This window comes from Lipotes vexillifer, unplaced genomic scaffold (assembly GCF_000442215.2).
Source record: "Lipotes vexillifer unplaced genomic scaffold, Lipotes_vexillifer_v1.1 scaffold126, whole genome shotgun sequence".
Lineage (NCBI taxonomy): Eukaryota > Metazoa > Chordata > Mammalia > Artiodactyla > Lipotidae > Lipotes > Lipotes vexillifer.
In genome coordinates, this window is record NW_006778324.1 from 49,633 (window position 1) to 70,995 (window position 21,363).

Below are 21,363 nucleotides of genomic sequence, written 5' to 3' on the forward strand. Positions count from 1 at the left end.
AAGCCTTACAGCAGCAAGAATGGAACCTTGTTTCTTTACACTGCTCAATTCTAAACTGAAGTTGCATTTGTGTGTGTCTGATTGGAGAGCCTTAGGTGACATGCTTGCATTCTGGTTTCAAGGGAAACTGGGAATTTGTGTTTGAGTTCTGTTTTGGAGAGCTGAAACTCATAAAATGGAATGTCTTTAAATGTAGAAAGACTTAAAAAATGATGGGCAGCCATGAATATGACAGTTGTCTACTACAACAGTGCTCTGCAAGGGGAGAAAGAACTTGCACCAGAATGTAAATTAGTGTACTGCTCCCTTCATCAGAAAATGTCCGATGAACTGAGCAATGTGCTTAGGGTCTTAGTTGATTTTATGTTCTTACACAAACTCCTTATCTTATTAGACCAGTAACAGTCTGCATACTATGGTAGAGTAACACTGTGCTAACTGTAAAAGCACAGGGAAGAAGGGAATCTAGTGTTTTAAGATGACTGATCTTAGTGTATAAGTTGGCCCTGAAGTATGGTGATACTTGAAGCAGGCTGGCAAATTGGGAAAAATGGAGAGTGTAAGAAAAATAGAGGTAAAACTGAGAGCTCAAAATATCCAGGGTATCACCCCCCACCATAAGCTCTCTAGAACAGTGCTGTCCAGTAGAGATGTAATGTGAGCCAAAGGGTGAAACTTAAGTTTTTTCTAGCAGCCACATTAAAAAAGTAAAAAAAATCAAAACAAACACTTCAAAATAGAGAAACAGGTGAAATAAATTTAAAAAAATAACAGCTTTGTTGAGATTTAATTCATATAGCAAAATAATTTTAATTAAATTAAAACCATTAAAACCATTTAATCTAATTAAAACCATTAATTAATTAGTGGTTTTAACTCAAAACCACTAATCTTTTAGTTGCTATGGATTTTCCTTTTCTGGACATTACATATAAATGGAATCATACAATATGTAGCCTTTGGTGTCTGGCTTCTTTCACTTAATATAATGTTTTCAAGGCTCATCCATCTTGTAACTTGTCAGTACTTCATTCCTTTTTTGGACATATAATAGTCCGTGTCTGAATATACCAAATTTTGTTTATCCATTCATCAGTTGATTGACATTTAGGTTTCCTTTTTTTTAGCTATTATGAATAATGCTTCTCTCAACATTTGTGTATAACTTTCTGTGGAAATTAATAATGTATTTTATTTACCCAGTATATTCCAGATGTTACAGTTTCTACATGTGATCACTATAGAAAGTATTAATGAGATAATAAAATTTTTTTTGTACTAAAGTCTTCAAAATTCCATATATATTTCATACTTAACACATATCTTAATTTAGGTAGCCACATTTCTGGTGTTCAGTAGCCTCATGTAGCTAGTGGCTACCATATTGGAAAGCCAAGACGTAACTCATTGGGACTTACGTGCAAAGTGGGGAAAGTCTCCGTTTTCCCCGTGTCAGAGATGTTTGCTTTGCTGGCTCCTAGACAGATATGCATTACTGTCTTGCTCCCTTTGCCTTTGATTGTTCCCAGTTGAATACTCTTCTCTCCTTTGCTTCTTTAGATCCTTGCTATCTTTTAAAGTCCTGACTTACGTTCCTCTTCATCAGTGGGTTTTAGTTATTCCAGCTTACTTTTTCGTTTACTTATTTATTTAGTAAATGTTTATTGAACACCTTCCATGTGCTAGCCACAGTTCTAGGTGTTAGAAATGTAGCAACGAGCAGAATACATAAAGTCTCCGTTTTCACTGAGGGTCTGCTTGAGTATGGAGCAATATTTAAACAGTCATATATTTAGAGAAATAATTTCAGATAGTGATAAGTGCTATGAGGATAATAAAACTGGCTATGAGGATAGCGTTTAGGCTGTTACCAAGCACTAATTTATTCTTGTGATTGTAAACACATACCACAATAAAGCTGATTAAAAAATAATTTATGCTAAAATTTACTAGTTTTAAGTATATAGATTCATGAGTTTTCACAAACCTATATAGTTTGTAACCATCACCATAATTGTTTTATAGAATGTTTTACCCCAAAAAGTTCTTTCATGACACTTTGTGGTTAAATTCCTCCCCCCACTTCTGGGCAAATGCTGATCTGCTTTCTGTCATTATAGTTTTGCCTTTTCTAGAATTTCATATAAGTGGGATCATACTTTTTATATCTGATTTCTTTCACTGAGCGTGATGTTATTGAGATTTAGCCATGTTGTGTGATTAGTAATGCATTCCTTTTTTTGCTGTCTAATATTCCATTGTATGGATACACTATTATTGGTCCATTTATAGTGGGCATTTGGGTTATTTCCAATTTTTGGCTATTATAAGTAAAGCTGCTGCAAGCATTTGTGTACAAATCTTTGTGTGGAAATATGTTTTCATTTGTAGGGTTTCTGTATCATATGGTAGGTGTGTGTTTGTAAGGAACAGCCAAACTGTTTTCCAAAGTGGTTGTACTATTTTGCATTCCCACCAGCAACCTTACTGACAGTTGGTTAATTCAAGCACAAAGTACGGATTAAATGCAACTTCACTGATAGTGAATTCTCAGAGTTCCAAGCCAGGTCCTGAAGTGGTGTGATGTAGTTCTACTTGTGAATGCCAGTAGAGTTAATAGGCATTCAGTTATTCAGAAAACTGAGTTCTTTTGGCTTGTTTCCTTAAGTAAGCCTTCTTTAAGTTTTAAACTTAAGATATTTAAGTTTTGAATAGCTTTCTTTGTCTTGAAAGTGCGGCTCTAAAATATTTAAATATCCAATATTATCTGATAATAATATAAGCAGACTGATACCTGCTTATCAGTCCAGTGAGAGTCATGCTTTTTCTTTCTTTTTGTCCAGTGTTTTTTTTTAAAATTTTTATTGGAGTATAGTTGCTTTACAATGTTGTGTTAGTGTCTGCTGTACAGCAAGGTGAATCAGCTATACATATACATATATCCCCTCTTTTTTGGATTTCCTTCCCATTTAGGTGACCACAGAGCATTGAGTAGAACTCCCTGTGCTATACAGTAGGTTCTCATTAGTTATCTATTTTATACATAGTATCAATAGTGTGTATATGTCAATCTCAGTCTTCCAATTCATCCCACACCCCCTGCCCTTCCCATTTGTATGCATATGTTTATTCTCTACCTCTGTGTCTCTATTTCTGCTTTGCAAATAAGATCATCTATACCATTTTTCTAGATACCACATATATGTGTTAATATACGATATTTGTTTTTCTCTTTCTGACTGACTTCACTCTGTATGACAGTCTCTAGGTCCATCTGTGTCTCTGCAAATGACACAATCATGCTTTTTCATTTGGCTTGGCATTTGGTATTTGAAATACTTGAGAAGTAGAATAATACCAGTTTGTACAAATTGAATAGGTAACTATCCATTTGTATCCATGCATATTTATATCAGCTGTTGAACACAGGCTTTTGACAGTTATGGTAATTGGGCTAAATGTAATCAGAAATTAAAGTGATTTAAAAATTATCTGGTAAAGTGAATGTAATGGTGGTTGAACTGTGTTGTATATCTTGACCAGTATTCAAAATTGTCCATAGTCTATTTCAACCATATAGTTAGCTTTTTTAAAAAATTTAAGTACAGTTGATTTACAATGTCGTGTTAGTTTCAGGTGTACAGCACAGTGGTTCAGTTATGTGTGTGTGTGTGTGCATATATTCTTTTTCAGATTCTTTTCCTTTATAGGTTATTACAAAATATTGAGTATAGTTCACTGTGCTATACAGTAGGTCTTTGTTGGTTATTTAATATATAGTAGTGTGTATAGTTAATTCTCAAGTTATCTTTATTTGTTTCAGACTTTGCATGGTTCACATTGTCAATATTCCATATGGGAGTATATGGTGGAATATAGCTTCATAGCCTTTAAAAATACAGGAATAGAGCCTGGAATATAGTTTATACTGCATTGTTTATCTAGTGAACATTACCTGAAATCCCCATTCTTTTGTTCACAGTTGCTTCTTTTCTCTGTTTTTGACTTTTTTCAAAACTTTGTTTACCTGCTTGTCTTAATTGATAACTTTGCTTAAATACAATTTCTGGAACACTTAAAAAGGAATTGATTATTAAGTAAGTGATTTATGAACATTTTAGAAAATAAAATGATTTTGTAGTTATCACTAGGAAGAATCTCTAGAACAAGTTGAGCCTAATGTACATCTCCATTTTTTTTAAGGACAGTTATCAACCTGAAATTATTTAAATTCTGAAGTTGTTAATAGTAACTATCATTTGAGTGCCTATTATATGTGAGTTGCTTTTATATGATGGTATATTTAATCCTCATTGCATGTGATACTCTGCAAAATGGGTATCATCTTTAATGAAATCTTGGAAAGGTTAAACTTGTTTTCCGCAGTTCATATAATGAAAGTGCTTGGGTTTGGGTTGAAACACAAGCCTCTCTGACTCTGAAATTGTAGATGGCTTATTTTTGAATTTTAATAAGGCATTTGACTATACTGGTATGAAATCATGGATAAGATGAAATGTGATTTGATACTGAGGATGGTTGGAATGAATTTGTAACTAATAGAGCAATCTAATATATCAGTATCAACCTCTCCTGAGATCTCGGGTGATGCACCAAAGGGCTCTATCTCTAGCTTTAACTTAAAACTTTGTTTTCAAACAAAACTCTGCAGTGTGGCTGAACCGCACTAGTATAGGTTGGAGGAAGCCTTGGCTTAAGTTTAAGTGAAAAGGATTTAAGGACAGTGTTAGATTAACATTAATCTTATGGGCTAACAATGACAATGTGAAGTCATGGCCAAAAAAAGCTAGGGTAAATTTACAGTACATTATTAAGCGTATAGCCCCCAGATATAATGTTTCTACTAAGCTGGTATTGAGTTAGGATCAGTGTGTCCTATTTTATGTAGAATTTTGACTAACTGCAGTGTTCAGAGAGAGCAACTGAGCTAATGAAGAATTTAGAAGTTATTAAAGGGTTAGGAGATGTTTCATCTGGAGAAGAAAGGAGAGGGCAAGTATAGATGTTAGATATTAGAAATTTTCCTTGCTAATTCTGTAGGCCAAAGCTAAGATCTCTCAGGAAGATGGTTTAGGGTCCTGTTACTAAAAACAGATATTTCTAACAGATGACCAATTGTCCAAGTAAAAGGGGAAGGATAATCTAAAATCTCTTAATGGTGGGATTGGCTACCCCATGAGGCAGTGAACTGAGTTATTAGATTTATGTTCATGTGTAAGCCATATGATCACATGTCTGTGTTGTTATAGAAATGGATTCCTATATGAGTTAGGAATTGGTGGTTTTCAAACTATTTTAACCTCTCTCCACAGTAAGAAACACTTTTTCCATTGCAACCCAGTTATGAAATAACACATACCCATATTAAATGTGTTGCTGATATTTCCTGTTATATTTTATTAACTTTAAAAGGCAGACTGGGGCTTCCCTGGTGGCGCAGTGGTTGAGAGTCCGCCTGCTGATGCAGGGGACATGGGTTCGTGCTCCGGTCCGGGAGGATCCCACATGCCGCGGAGCGGCTGGGCCCGTGAGTCATGGCCGCTGAGCCTGCGCGTCCGGAGTCTGTGCTCCGCAATGGGAGAGGCCACAACAGTGAGAGGCCCGCGTACCCCCCAAAAAAAAAAGGCAGACTTCTGGGGCTTCCCCTGGTGGTACAGTGCTTAAGAAGCTGCCTGCCAATGCAGGGGACACAGGTTCGAGCCCTGGCCCAGGAAGATACCACATGCCGCGGAGCAGCTAAGCCTGTGTACTACAACTACTGAGCTCGCGTGCCGCAACTACTGAAGCCTGGGCGCCTAGAGCCCGTGCTCCGCAACGAGAAGCCACAGCAATGAGAAGCCTGCGCACCGCAACGAAGAGCAGCCCACGCTCGCCGCAACTAGAGAAAGCCCGCGCTCAGCAACGAAGACTCAATGCAGCCCCCCCCCAAAATAATAAATAAATTAAAAATAAATAAATAACTAAAAGGCAGATTGCTAATCACTAAATTGATGTAACAACTCACTCATGGATTGACATTTAGTTTGAAATACACTGGACTAGAATAATCTCTAAAATCCTTGTAACACTATGATCCTAATTATTCCCACTCAATAATGTAAACTAAAAATTAGACCCAGAAAATTCCACACTGCAAATGCCTAGAGGTTATTAGTTAATTTTGATCATTAACATCTCTAGGGAGGCTGAAAATTAGAAAATATTCTTGTGTCTTTTGATTCTTCCCACCTTTATCCTTGCCACCCCTGCTACCCCTCCCCCAAATCAGTCTTTTCCATCCTTAATTCTGCTTTTGCCCTTTTGAAGACTTCTTAATTAGTTTTTCATTATCTCATTTTCCACCTGAATTAAAATTTGGTGCCAGTTTGTTCTTCATTTAGTATTTTTCCTGGATTTATGACAACATTTTCAAGTCGTTTACATAAACACCTATTCTTTACATGAGAAATAATTGATTTTCTTATTTGAAACCCATTGTTTTAAAAGTATTATTATCTTTTATCTGAAATATTATGATGCATAATTATTTAAGAGAGTTGCAAAAAAGAATAAAGGAAATAAGGATTTTCACTTTGGTTCACATAAGGAAGGCTAAGAAGACGTTTTGTGTAAACTTCATCAGATGTTTTTTTGTTTCAGAATGGTTCATCTGAGTAAATGCACAAAGTAAAAGGATGCAGTTTCTTAAAGTTTCTAAAGTCAGAGTTTGGAGGATTATATGAAGTGAATTGACAACTTTCTATTACACTAAAGAATTTATGATTATCTTTAGTATTATGGAAAAAGTGATTCCCAAGTGCCATATCTGTTTCCTCTAATATTGCGAAGTGATTGGTAATGTTAAACCAGTTACCTGCTTGTGGACTGCTTTACTTTACTTTCTCTTTTCCCCTTCCTTCTTGAGGCATGCTAGGTAATTGTGGATTTACTTAATATTCTCTAAACAAAGCACAATTCAGTGGCTAGATTTACTGCCAATTATAATCATTTTTAGTAATTCCTCAAAGAGGCTGGACATGATTAGTTTTCAGAGTACAGGGAGAAGGTAGTTTCCTAGCTGGAAGACCACTTCTGAAACAGAAGAGATTATTTTTTTAGAAAATTTATCTGTTTTAACAAATTGTTTGTCCTGGGAAAATATAAGTGTAGTTTTAAAAAATGACTATATAGTGTGTTAAAATATTTTAAGACCACTGAAGTAAGTTATGTGCACTTTTTATGAGCAGAGAGATTGAGATGGAGCAATAAGATAAAATTATAATCAGTAAAACTAAAAAAAAGATGAAGTACCTTATTATCTTTTAATTTAAACCCAATCAATGTAATTTGTCCCTTTTTAAAAAAAATTATTTATTTTTGGCTGCATTGAATTCGTTGCTGCTTGCGGGCTTTTTCTCTGGTTGCGGCGAACGGGGGCTACTCTTCGTTGCAGTGCACGGGCTTCTCATTGTGGTGGCTTTTCTCATTGTGGGGCACGGGCTCTAAACGCGCGGGCTTCAGTAGTTGTGGCTCATGGGCTCTAGAGGGCAAGCTCAGTAGTTGTGGCTCATGGTCTTAAGTTGCTCTGTGGCATGTGGGATCTTCCTGGAGCAGGGATGGAACCCGTGTCCCCTGCATTGGCAGGCAGCTTCTTAACCACTGCACCACCAGGGAAGTCCCTAATTTATCCTTTTAATTATGCTTTGATTCAGAAAGGCAACCACTCTGAATATAATTTGGCATATTCTTGCCAGTCTTTTCTTAATACATATATTTTCCAAAGATCATGTTATATCTAATTTTGTGTCTTAATCTTTTAATGTAATTTTTCCGACTTGATATTATTCCATTGGATGGGTGTATGTACCTACCATATTTTTTTTTTTGCGGTACGCAGGCCTCTCACTGTTGTGGCCTCTCCCGTGGCAGAGCACAGGCTCTGGACGTGCGGGCTCAGCGGCCATGGCTCACAGGCCTAGCCGCTCTGCGGCATGTGGGATCTTCCCGGACCGGGGCATGAACCTGTGTCCCCTGCATCGGCAGGCGGACTCTCAACCACTGCGCCACCAGGGAAGCCCAACAGTTTCATTTTAAAAGCCAGTGATACACAGGTTAAGACTTTTGAGTTTCAGGAACTGTTCAGATTCTTTTGTTCCACTGGAGTTATACTTTTTTCTTTTTTCCTTGAAATAGGTGTTTTCTTGGATCTTGAACATTTTTAAACAAAAAGATTCTGATTGTAGTAATATTTGATCTAGACTGTATTTTTTTTCTTTTCCCATTGATAATGTCTTATCAAATTTAGTACACTCTTAGAGGAATGTAATAGTAGGACACAGCTTGAGGCTTAAAGATATTTTTAAGTTATTACATATTCTCCCATTCATATCAAAATTAGGGAAGGAGTATACCTAAGAATTATTGAATATTTCCTTCATTTATTTGCCATATTATTCTTTTCTTTCTGCATTGCTTAATTCAGACATTTTGGAAGGCACCTATGCTCACCCCTATACCACCAATGCAGACATTTTGAATAAATGATGTAATAATTTTTCCCTTTGGATATCAAGCATTAAAAGAAGCCATTGCAGGGCTTCCCTGGTGGCACAGTGGTTGAGAGTCCGCCTGCCGATGCAGGGGACATGGGTTCGTGCCCCGGTCCGGGAAGATCCCACATGCTGTGGAGCGGCTAGGCCCGTGAGCCATGGCCGCTGAGCCTGTGCGTCCGGAGCCTGTGCTCCGCGACGGGAGAGGCCACAACAATGAGAGGCCCATGTACTGCAAAAAAAAAAAAAAAAAAAAAAAAAGGAAGCCATTGCATCATTGCATAACATAGTATCCCTTCTATTTTTTATTACTCAAACGAAGGTAGCAATATACAGAATGTGTGGAATGTTTAACAAAGGCTGATATACTAATAGCTGTCAGCTGTGAGTTACAGCAGGCTTAATATTGTTGAAGTTTGTGTTAACAATTTGCCCATGTTGATACGTGGTAGTAGGGAAGGATATGAGCTGGAAGTCTAAGGATGGAACTGAGTCAGAATCATGAGGCTGGAAGTGACTTCTGGTCTTTTGTCAAAGCCAGTTGATCACTCTGCTGTTTTCCCTTATTCATTTAAAAAAAAATTATTATTTATTTATTTATTTGGCTGTGCCAGGTCTTAATTGTGGCACACGGGATCTTTAGTTGTAGCACGTGAGATCTAGTTCCCTGACCAGGGATCGAATCCTGGCCCCCTGCATTGGGAGAGTGGAGTCTTAACCTCTGGACCACCACGGAAATCTCTCCTTATTCATTTAATATCAGTAAATCTCACTAGTTTACAGCTAACGTCCTTTTTTTTCCTATATGCCAGGCTAAGTGGTTTTTACATGAACTATTAGCTAGTTATTGTGAACTGCTCGTCACCATGTTAGAAAAATAATAAAGTATTTTGTGTGACGAGATCTGTTTTCAGTTTGATTTGTGGTTGGTTGCTCATGCATTATGGTATAGGATATGCCTGTTTGTAAACTTTCTTACTGTCTTATGCAAGGTGAATTGATTTTTCTACATACAGCAGTAGAGGCTTTCTTGTAAAAAACAGTTGTTTTGGCCTTTGTATTGTAGAATTGCAGTATGTTAGAAGTACTTGAGGTGGATTTAAAAAAAATTTGGGGGGCGGATTTTAAATTTTTTTATTAAGAAATTTTTTATTAAGAAATTTTTTTATTATTATCTTATTTGTTTTTTATTAAGAAAACAAATAAGGGAGTTACTTGGTGTATCCTCAATGGGATCATGACTCCTGGAATTGACATTTGTTCTGAATCGTGAGAGAGGCAGCCAGACCTGTGGGTGTGGATGGCGCCTGAACTGTGGGTCAGAGCCAGGACAGCGTTGGGAGTAGTGGAAACACGCTTAATCTTTATTGGCTGTAATTTTAAAGGCTGCATTTTAGTTTTTATTGATTCATTAGCCTTCGCTCCTAAATATAAATATAATGTTGAAAGGTATGGACATTTTGTGTGTGTGTGTATGTGAGTGTGTTTTAGTAGAAGGCAGTAGTGGGTGGGAGTGTAGTTGTTAGGGAAAAGTAAGAACAGAGGTATCCTGCTTTTTCTTCTTTCTTTATTTTCCAGTGCTCTTCCTTAACCCATGTATTAATCAGGTACCAGTAACTTTAAAATGTTAAGTGGAAAATTGCTTAATTTATTTAACAATTGGAATTGGACAATAAAAACACCAAGACAAGTAAATAGCACAGAGAACCCATTTCCTTCATGGTTTCAAATGGTAAATATGAAACAACTGCACGTTTCCTCCTTCCAGTGGGTTCTCCATCCTTGTCTTTCTCCGAAGGTTAGCACATGTTCAAATGACCAGATGTCATTCTTTGCTTTGACCTAAAGATCCTAGATGTTTGCTCCTTAAAATGACTCCTTACCTTTAATGACATGGAACTCAAAGCAGCTGTCATTTCCTTTTTTTTTTTGCCATGGATTGCATCGGTGCTGTTAGATCTGTAGTGAAGCTAGTCTGAAGATGTCATGGGAATGAGCAAATAGTGGTTTTAGTTAATTGTTTATTATCAAAGGAGTTGTAGAGAACTTTGAAAAGCACATGGAAGAAGTTAATGAGCCATAATTCTATTTCTCATAGACAAATCATTGGTGCATTTTTTCCAGTCTTTTTTCTGTGTGTTATAAAATTATAATCTCAGTTAAATTGAGTAATAGGTTGTGGGGGGAAGACCTTCAGAGATAATCTCAGATCATGGTTAAAATTTTAGTAAATCATGTTAATCTTGGGGTGGCTCATTGTAGGGAACTGAGACCTCTGCTGACCTAGGTAATCAGGCAGAGGTGTTAGTACTGATAAGTATCCCCTGGAGCGATTAGGGTCATAGTTTTGTGGCTAGGTTGCTGTTGGGGAAAAGGAGGAGGTCAGGGGTTTGGACTCCTGAATTTCCCTCTCCTTGCTTGAACCAAAAGACCCTCTGGGTTTGGTCAGAATAGGTGTTTATATAATTAGCTGTGGCCAAATTATAGAGCCCCTAAAGTAAAAATGTGTCCCAATCCCTGCCATACCACAATCAAGTTAATCTAAAAACCAGATAATCTCCCAGTCATTGAGAGTTCATACAGAATGTACGATTCTGTATCCTTTCTATATGAAAGGTTTCTTGATTATGATTTCAGTATAATGGTAATGAATCATCTTGAAATTGGGAGAGTAGTTCAGGCTGGTATGGCTGTCCTAATCAGGGTGCCCTTTAGATTTTGCTCATAACACTTGAGAGAGACAGAAGCTAGCAAGATTGGTAGTGGGTTCATTTGTGGGGTAAATAGCCCAAATAATCCAAAATTGAACAATTCTGTAAGTGGATTGACATTCTGTCAGTTATACAAAGGAACTTAGAAGCTTTCTTTTGGGAAATTTGCTTTATGCGATTCTCCATATATGTGCTGTTTCACTTTACATGATTCATTCACAATGTGTGTATTAAGTCTAGGAGAAGTGTCTTTTTTGAAAAATTAGAATTTCCTAGAATATATTAGATCTTTGGAAGAAGGTTGACCACTTGTTTCATTATAGAAATGTGTAGCCACAATACTAATTTATTCTTGTAACTTAATTTATGAATAAAAGTTATTACTTGTTAACTAGTATTTTTCTTTCCAGTTTCTCTTCAGCAACGGGTAGCAGAATTGGAAAAAATTAATGCAGAATTTTTACGTGCAAAGCAGCAGCTTGAGCAAGAATTTAATCAAAAGAGAGCAAAATTTAAAGAGTTGTATTTGGCTAAAGAGGGTAAGTTTATAAGTCTTCCCCAACCCCCGTACTAAAACTGCCTTAAAATGTCACGTTTCTTGGTAGTACAATGTTAATTTTATCATTGAATAAATCTTGATTTTATTTCTACTTGCATAGTATAATAGAAGCCTATTTAGAGGCTAGGGTTAATAATGAAATTGAAAAACAAGTTGAATAATGCATTATTCAGATATTCCTTTGTCTTTTGCCCTTGATGATATTTAAGATGGTAGGCTAGATAGTCCTGGGACACAGGACTTTCAGTCCCCTTAGCACTTGGGAGATAGCCCCGGGCAAATCAGGACTGTTGGCATTCTAATAATAGCCTTAGCTGTGTTAATAGTAAAACTGACATTTCATGTAATTTATTCAACAAATGTTAATTATCAGTTAATATGTTTAATACCTACTATGAGGTGGGCATTGTGCCTAGGTGCTGGGTATACAGAAAGGGCAAGATTCATGTGGCTCTTTTACTCATAGGAGTTGAACTCTACTGAGGAAAACAGATTAAGTAATAGTGAGTTGTTTAAAAAAGAGCAGTGTATAAGGCAAATGTATGAGAGCATATCACGAGGGAGATCTACTCTGAAGGATGAGGGAAAGGGTTTACATTTTGGGTATTGACACAGGAAAGTATAGATATGATTTCCACAGCCCTCTAGACCAGTGAGTGATTCTCAAAGTGTGATTGTGGAATAGCAGCATCAGCATTATTATCTCCTGGGAAACTTGTTAGAAATGCAAAATGTTGGATCCTACCCCAGACTTATTGAGCCAGACACTCTGGGATTAGGGTCTAGCAGTCAGTGTTTTAAGACGCTCGCCAGGTAATTCAGATGCACACCAAATTTTGGGAACCACTGCTCTGGTATAGACCAGCAGCTCTCAAACTTTAAAGTGGATGAAAATCACCTGGAGAACTTGTTAGAACACGGTATGTTGGGCTGGAGCCTGAGAATTTGCATTTCTAATAAACTTGTAGGGGACTGCAGTATGGCCAGTCCAAGGGCCACAGTTTGAGGACCACTACTCTTGACCAGTGATCCTTCAACTTTTAAGTTTATATACTCTGTAAAATGATTATAAACATCCCTCACACCTTAAAAAATTTTTAATTTTAAACGTAAAAAATTCAAAGGATGTAAATTCTATCGTATTGTTAACACTGACAATTTAAATTAAAACTTCATGCTTTTAAACATATCCAATGGAATCAATCATAGTGATTTAATATCCATCACCATCCATTTAATAAAAAATACATGAATAAATTCTTCAGGAATTTTACATTTTTCTCCTCCTTGTGTTAGGTGTTTTTTTTTTTTAACGTCTCCCTCAGAATTTTATTCTAAAAAGAGTTTTTTAGCACGCAGACCTGAGTGTGCATCAGAATTTTACCTATAGGGTTTGTTAAAACAAAGATTGCTGGGCCGCACCCCCAGAGTTTCTGATTCACTAGGTCTGTGGGATCCTAGAATTTGCATTTCTAGAAAGTTACCAGGTGATGCTGATATTGTTGGTTCAGGGGCCACACTTTGAGAACCACTGGCCTAAAGTAATATTTTGTGCTTGGAAGCCATTAAAAAAAAATTGGTCAGACGTCTCTGCAATAAAAATATGCGTGTAAATTTCTTTTGTATTGAGATATCATTACAGTTAGACAATTGATTACATAAATATTGTACACACTTAAAAATAATTAAGTTGTAAAAATTATTGGAAATGCAGGTCTTATGAGATATATTGGTTCTCCCTCCCAATTAAGTCATTAACCTCTGGTGAATATTATTAATGTCTAGAAAAAGGTATGTTTCAGGGTTTTTTTAATGGATATAAGTTGGGAGTTCCCTGGTGGCCTAGTGGTTAGGATTCTGGGCTTTCACTGCTATGGCCCAGGTTCAGTCCCTGGTCAGGGAACTGAGATCCCACAAGCCGCATGGTGTGGCAAAAAAAAAAAAGATATAAGTTAAGCCCTTGATCTCATAAATAAGTAGACGGAAATAGAAGTGGGTTTTTTTTTTTTAAATAGTGACTGTTATTCTCTTAACTCTTTCTGAATTACGTGTTAAATCACATAGTGCTCTAGCTTCAAAAATATTTTTATTCTATAGGTTGACAACTCAAATAGATCTTCTTTCAGTTTTGTTGAAATAGACTTTGCAATCCACATGACCTGCCAAAAGATTTGTTACCCAGTTATTAGTCATTCACTTTTTAAAAATAAGTTTATTTATTCATTTATTTCTGGCTATGTTGGGTCTTTGTTGCTGCACGCGGGCTTTCTCTAGTTGCGGCGAGCGTGGGCTACTCTTCATTGTGGTGTGCAGGCTTCTCATTGTGGTGGCTTCTCTTGTTGCGGAGCACGGGTTCTAGGCGCGTGGTCCTCAGTAGTTGTGGCATGTGGGCTCAGTAGTTGTGGCTCGCGGGCTCTAGAGTGCAGGCTCAGTAGTTGTGGCTCGCGGGCTCTAGAGTGCAGGCTCAGTAGTTGTGACATGGGCTTTGTTGCTCTGCGGCATGTGGGATCTTCCCGGACCAGGGCTTGAACTTGTGTCCCCTGCATTGGCAGGCGGATTCTTAACCACTGAGGCACCAGGGAAGCCCAGTCATTCACTTTTTTGTTACTGACATTGATATTTTAAATTGTTCCTCTGATTTGATATCACAGAGAAGTTTTTACACAGTAAGGTAGTGAACCATGGTAAAACTCAGGATGGGTGAAAGCCTTTCATTTGTTAAGTAGGGAGAAGGGTGTTAAGAAAAGGAAGGTGGCCAAAGAGAATCTACACATAAATACCCCTCTGTTTTAGGAAAGATTATTTATGGAAGTTGAGGATCTAGAGTTTGATTCCTTTAAAACAACATGTGCCTATGAATCCCTTGGAAAGTCTTTACATACCCCCTCGGATACATGTACCCCACTTTGAAGACCACTGTCCTGAAGTGGTGTTATTCAGACTATATGTTGTAACTCATTGATGGATAGCAAAATTGAGTGCGTTGTGACCAGCAAGTTTTAAAAAGAAATGCAGTGGAAAGTAACAGCACATTATTTACTTGGTAAGGTTAAGTAAGTATAATTGAACAACATTTTTTGTTTCAGTTACATATACACACGTATATATAGAGTTGTGTGATAAAATATATTTTTTGCTGTGAATTATGGTAAAAGCAGTTTGAAAGCCACTGTTCAATAGGATGGAAGATTCCTAGGCCTCACGGAATTCAGCCCGTGGCTTGGAAAGGTTTACTGACTGTTGTGTGGGATGGGATTCTGTTTTCTCTTGGGTTGCAGGAGGGCTGGCTGTTCCCTATTAATTTTGTTCCTCCATAGGATGATAAGGAGTTGGGAAAGCTGGTGTTCCTGTCTAGGCATGGTGGCAGTCTGCAAGGCACTGTGGAGGTTGGGATGAATGAAATATGGTTTTCGTCTTCAAGAAAGTATAGTCTACTGGGGTAGATAATACATTTTCACACTATCATTGTTATTTGAATATATGTTGTTGTCCTGAGAAATGAGTTCTGTCCAGTTCTTCAGTATGTTCATGTGAATTTTTTAACATCTCCCTTTTATTTTGTTTTAACCTTGAATTGATGAAATACTACTTTAAACTCTGTGCAATGGTATGTTCTTGTCAGGGTGAGTGTAATACATTTTAGTGTGTATGTATGAGGTCGTGGCAGTATTTCCTCTGATGACCAATTCAAACTCACTGTGATACTAGCTAGTGGCATTCTCTTTTCACTTCTCACAACCAATAATTCTGACGCTTGATCATCCTCTCTACACTTTTTTTCTTTCAGTCTTTGCTTATCCAATAAATTCAAGTTTATCTTGTCCAAAGTTTGTTCATTTTGCTTTCTTTTCTCTGTCCCCAAATAAAGATGCTAGGGTTTCCTTTGTTTCCTTATCTTCTTTTTTTAAATTATAAAATTGACTTTTCTGTAAAATTCTGAAGAAATGAAAATGACTAAGAACCTCTCATTTCTGAAATACGTTATCAATTGCAGTTTTATATCTCTAAGCAGCTTGTAATATGGGTTTGTTCAAAAACATGCCTGGTATGTTAAATTGCTTTGACTGCATCTAGACCCAATAAATAGTCTGTATGTGTACTATTGTATCTTTACTATCTGAAGTTCTCGATGAACTTAAACTGGCCATAAAGAACAGGTGAGGTAACTTATTACAGAATTTCAAAGGGAATACTGTGACCCTTTTTAAGAGTTTTTGGTGTCATTTCTAAAGAAATTGCACAGTGTGTAAAAGGTAAATGTTGATTTAGTTTATGGCTTGGCTGTTTGCCTATATCATAATAAAAAACCAACTGAAAGATGTCCTCTAAAGCAGCAGCTTATATTATTGCATGAAGTATATATCTAGTCTTCTATGATTGTCACAGGTGATAACAGTATAAGCCATGGTTTTGATGTGTTCAGTAGTCTTTGTTTTATCTTTCAGCAAACCAGGTCACAGTAACCCCAGAAGTCCAAACATTGGTGTTTTTCCCAATAAGAATAGCTTTTGCTTTGGCATTGTAATAGCTGTGCTTTTATTTATTTGGAGAGTGGCTGAAATATAAGTGCAAATAGTAATGAGGAGTGCTAATAAAAGGGATTATTACCTCGACGACTCTTACTGTCTGTTCCTGCCTTAGTACCCATTCTTTTCCCAGCTGTCTTCAACTGGGAATGTTATAAATATTTCTGAAAGTTTTGTTGCTTTTCTGTTGAACTTGAAAAAGGGATTTAGCTTTCAAAAAAATGTTTTTGATTTAGCTTTCTGCTTTAACCAGTTTCAGTACAAAGCTTGGCACTGCAACAGTGTTTGTGTTTTGGAAATCCTCAATCTTGGGCAATGAGTAAGAGCCTGTTACATGAGGGAGCAAACAAAAGGCCATAGAGTTCTCAATTTGAAGGAGAATAGTAGAAATAGAGCTCATGTTAGTCACCAGAAGACAGTGGAATTTTCTAGTGGTGTTCAGAAGGATTTTGTACATGGTTATAACATATATAAAGCTCTGACGCTAACTAACCAGAGCAATAGTTAAAAGCTAGGTTTAGGAAGATATTTATGGTTCAGGTGCCTTAAGTTGGTACTTAGATATGGAAATAAAACTAGAGTATATTTAAAAAATTAAAAATTAGAAATCTTGGAAACAATAAATAAATTGAAATAAGGTAAGTAGATGGTTTAAATGGTAGACACAGATTTTAAAAATTAGAAAATGGTATTGAGGAGTTCTCCCTCCCAGTGAGACAGAGAAATATCAAAGAGCAGTTGACACAGAGGATGAGTTGAGTCTCCAACGCACATCAAAAAGAATTCCAGGATAAGATAATGGAGGGAGTAATAGAGAATATTTGAGGAGATAATAACTGAGATTTTTTCAAGCATTAAGAAACAGTAGTGAGTCCTCAACATAAATACTGAATACCAAGTAGGGTAAATAATAGTAAATTCATACTTTGACGCATCTTAAACTGTGGAACCTCAAGAATGAAAAGAAAATATTGAAAGTTACCAGAGGGAAGTAATAATTATGCTGACAGGAGATACCACATAAGCAGAATAGATGCCTGGAGACAATGAAATAAGATCTTCAGAGTGCAGAGAAAAAGCAGTTGTCAACCTAAAATTTTATGTATAGCTAAATTATTTAAGAGGGAGGGCAAATAAGATATTTCAGGCATACAAAAACTGAGAGCATTTATCGCCCACATAAATCACCAGAAGAACTAGTAAAGATAACATTTACAAGAAGAGTAAACATAGAGGGAACATATAGGATATAAGAAACAGTACCAACCATAGAAACTAATAAATCTGACTATAAAAAACAAACCCAAAAAACTTCTGAGTTCATTTTAATTTTTTAAAAGAAGAAAATAAACAAGGCAATAATAACAAAATTGGAACTTACGGCAAACAGCATTGCAGGGATATAGAAGGGTATTTCACAATGAATGAAACAGTCTGCAAAGAGAATGTAATAATCATGAACTTGTCTGTACCTAACAAAATAGCCATGGCATGTCATAAAGAAACAAAAGGTGATAGAATTACAAGAAGTTGATAACTGCACACATATGAGATGTTTAACATTATATCAATTGCTAGATCAAGCAGTAGGTAGATATAACAACTTTGAGCAACGGAATTTTAAAAAGTTTGATCTCCTAGGAATGATGTACCCAAGAAACTGAAAATATACATCCTTTTATATTCATAAGGAGCACTTAAAATATTGTGTATATCTCAAAGGAATACTCAACATATTTTAAAAGTCAAGCTACTTACCATGTTTTGTTACCTATTGCAGTTAGGAAGATTTTAAGCAACAATGTAAATGTTTTTTAAAGTTTGGAAACTAAGAATGCATTCCTGTTGCTCATGAGTTCAAGAGGAAGTCATAATGATTGTAAAATATTTAGAATACAGTGAATATACTTGTGGGATTCAGCTAAAACAATACTTTGAAAATAAGCTTATAACTTTAAAAACATTTATTAAAATTAATTTATTAAAAGACATGAGAAATTGAAACTAAATGATCTAAATGTTCAACTCCAGAAGCTAGAAAAAAGAGTGAAACCAAAGGAAATAGAAGAAATAAAATAATAATAGAAATCAATGAAATAGAAAGCAAAGTTAAGAGTTAAGCTCAATAAAATCAAAAGCACATGTTTTGGATGAAAACTCTAATTTGAAAAGATACAAGTGTTCATAGCAGCACTATATTTTTAAAAATTAAAAAAAATTTTAATTGAAGTATAGTTGATTTACACTGTTACAAATACCACGTGGTGTTTGTCTTTATGTATCTGACTTACTTCACTTAATATGATAACCCTATTTATAATAGCCAAGACATGGAAACAACCCAAGTGCCCATTAACAGATGATTGGTTTAAGAAGATGTGATATATAGAGATACACATGCACACACACACACACATGCGCACACACAATGGAATACTATTCAGCCATAAAAAAGAGTGAACTATTGCCATTTGCAGCAACATAGATGGACCTAGAGAATATCATACCAAGTGAAGTAGGTTAGAGAAAGACAAATATATGATACCACTTATATGTAGAATCTAAAAAATAATACAAACGAATCTATATACAAAATAGAAACAGATTCACAGACATAGAAAACACACTTAAGGTTACCAAAGGGGAAAGGGAGATGGGGAGGGATACATTAGGCATATGGGATTAACAGATAACAAACTACTATACATAAGATAGATAAACAATAAGAATTTACTATATAAAACAGGGAACTGTATTCAATATCTTATAATAATCTATAATGGAAAATAATATTAAAAAATATGTAACTGGGCTTCCCTGGTGGCGCAGTGCTTGAGAGTCCGCCTGCCGATGCAGGAGACGCGGGTTCGTGCCCCGTTTCGGGAGGATCCCACGTGCCGCGGAGCGGCTGGGCCCGTGAGCCATGGCCGCTGAGCCTGCGCGTCCGGAGCCTGTGCTCCGCAAATGGGAGAGGCCACAGCAGTGAGAGGCCCGCATAACGCAAGAAAAAAAAAAAAAAAAAAAAATATGTAACTGAATCACTTTGCTGTATACCTGAGACTAACACAATATTGTAGATCAACTATACTTCAACTTAAAAAAAAACACATCTTTTGGTTAAAAAAACTAATAAAACTAATAAAAAGACACAATTACTGGTACAGTAGAGATGTGAAAACATAAGAGTACTGTGCATGTATGTCTATGCCAAAAAAATTGTAAATCTAGATGAATAATTTTCTAGGAAATATGAGTTACGAGAATTACCTCAAATAGAAACTGAATAAACCATAACCATAAGAGAAACGGAATCAATAAACAGAATTCTTACTCACAAAAGGATGTCACAGGCATAAGTTTTATAGGCAAATTTTAAAAAATCTTCAAGGAAAATTTGTTTCTATCTTTTATGTACTGTGTTAGTAACAAGAAAAAACTAGAGAGCTACCCACTTCATTTTGTGGGATCAGTACAACGGAAGCAGTAATACTAGTGTACCAATAAACCAGTCTTGTTTATGACCATAGACTTTAAAATCCTAAATAAAATTGACTTCAGGGACTTCCCTGGTGGTCCGTAGTTAGGACACTGTGCTTTCATTGCAGGGGGCGCGGGTTCGATCCCTGGTCAGGGAACTAAGATCCCACATGCCACGCGGTGCAGTTAAAAAATTGTTTTTAAAAAATTGATTTCAGCGGAGTATTAAAACATAGTATATACCATGACCATGCATACTAGGAGCACAAGGATAGTTTAACATTGCAACATCTATTGATGTAACTCACTGCATTAACAAATGAAATGAGGAAAACCAGAAAGCACATTCAATAAAAGTTAATACACTTTAGTAATATGAGTTCAAACTAGTTCCTAGCAAATGAGGAATTGAGGGGGCCTGTTTCTATTAGAAACTAATAGAATATATTATACTTCACGATAAAACAAGATAAGAAGGCCTAATATTGTCAGTACTTTAATTCATTTTAGTACTGTAGGTCCTCCTAGCCAATGCAATAAAATAGAAATTAGTTACAAAATTTGGGAAGTTAATGATAATTTTGTCTCTGTGGAGTCCATATGATTAACAACATAGAGGAACCAAGAGAATCCACACTATTAGAACTAAAGAGGGTTATCAGTATTGTTGGTATGAAGATCAATATAGAAGAATCAATAATGTTTCTCCATATCAGTAACAACTAGAGAAGTAAAAGAAGAAAAAGCAGCCCTGAAGTAAATAAAAGACAAAAAGAAAAAAAAATCATAATCCTTAGTCACTTGGGAATAAGTCTAAACAAAGGTGTGCAAAACTTTTATAGAGGAAAGTTATAAAACAGTGTTAAAGGACATAAAAGAAAGCCTGAATAAATGGAATGAGATACCATGTTCATAGGTGGAAAGAATTGGTGTTGTAAAGATGCTAACTTTCACTTCAGTCTATAAGTTCAGAGCAATTCCAGTGAAAATCTAGTTTTTTCCCTTTTGGATCTTCCAGACTGTCTTCAGATTTACAAGGAAGAACAGGCTCAAGAAGATGGTGACCCACTATAGGTAACTGCCAATTTATAGGAAATGCAAAGAAAGAAGGAACAAGTTCATCTATGTTATAGGTATGCAGTTAGCAGACCCAGACTGTGCGAAGTTCTACGAGACAACCTAGTTTCCTCAACAAATAAAGTACAAGGAGAAAAGAGATGGAGGGAGAAACCTATAGATTAATAGAGACTTAAGATATATATCAACTAGCTATAGTATATGGACATTTTTGGATTCTGATTCAAAGAGCTGAACTGTTTTTAAAAAATTAGACAAGTGGAAATTTCAACACTGGTTTGATGATATTCAGGTATTGTTAATTTTTTTCAGGTGTGAAAATGGTCCTTATAAAGTGAAATAAGGCATTCAGAAAAAGACAGTATGATTCCACTTATATGAGGTGCCTAGAAATATTAAACTTAGAGAAAGAAAGTAGAATGTGGTTGCCAAGGGCTTAGAGGAGGGGGGGAAATAGGGAGTTG

General features: G+C 36.1%; 1 protein-coding gene across 1 annotated transcript in view; it reads left to right on the plus strand.

Annotated features, from left to right (window-relative positions):
* The first annotated feature begins 222 nt into the window (after positions 1–222).
* The window catches only part of RABEP1 (rabaptin, RAB GTPase binding effector protein 1), a 78,428-nt gene continuing 57,287 nt past the window's right edge, over positions 223–21,363 (plus strand). Inside the window, exons 1-2 of the mRNA XM_007451606.1 lie at positions 223–286; positions 11,671–11,799. Of these exons, the coding sequence (XP_007451668.1) occupies positions 223–286; positions 11,671–11,799 (193 nt within the window). The remainder of the gene's footprint in view (positions 287–11,670; positions 11,800–21,363) is intronic.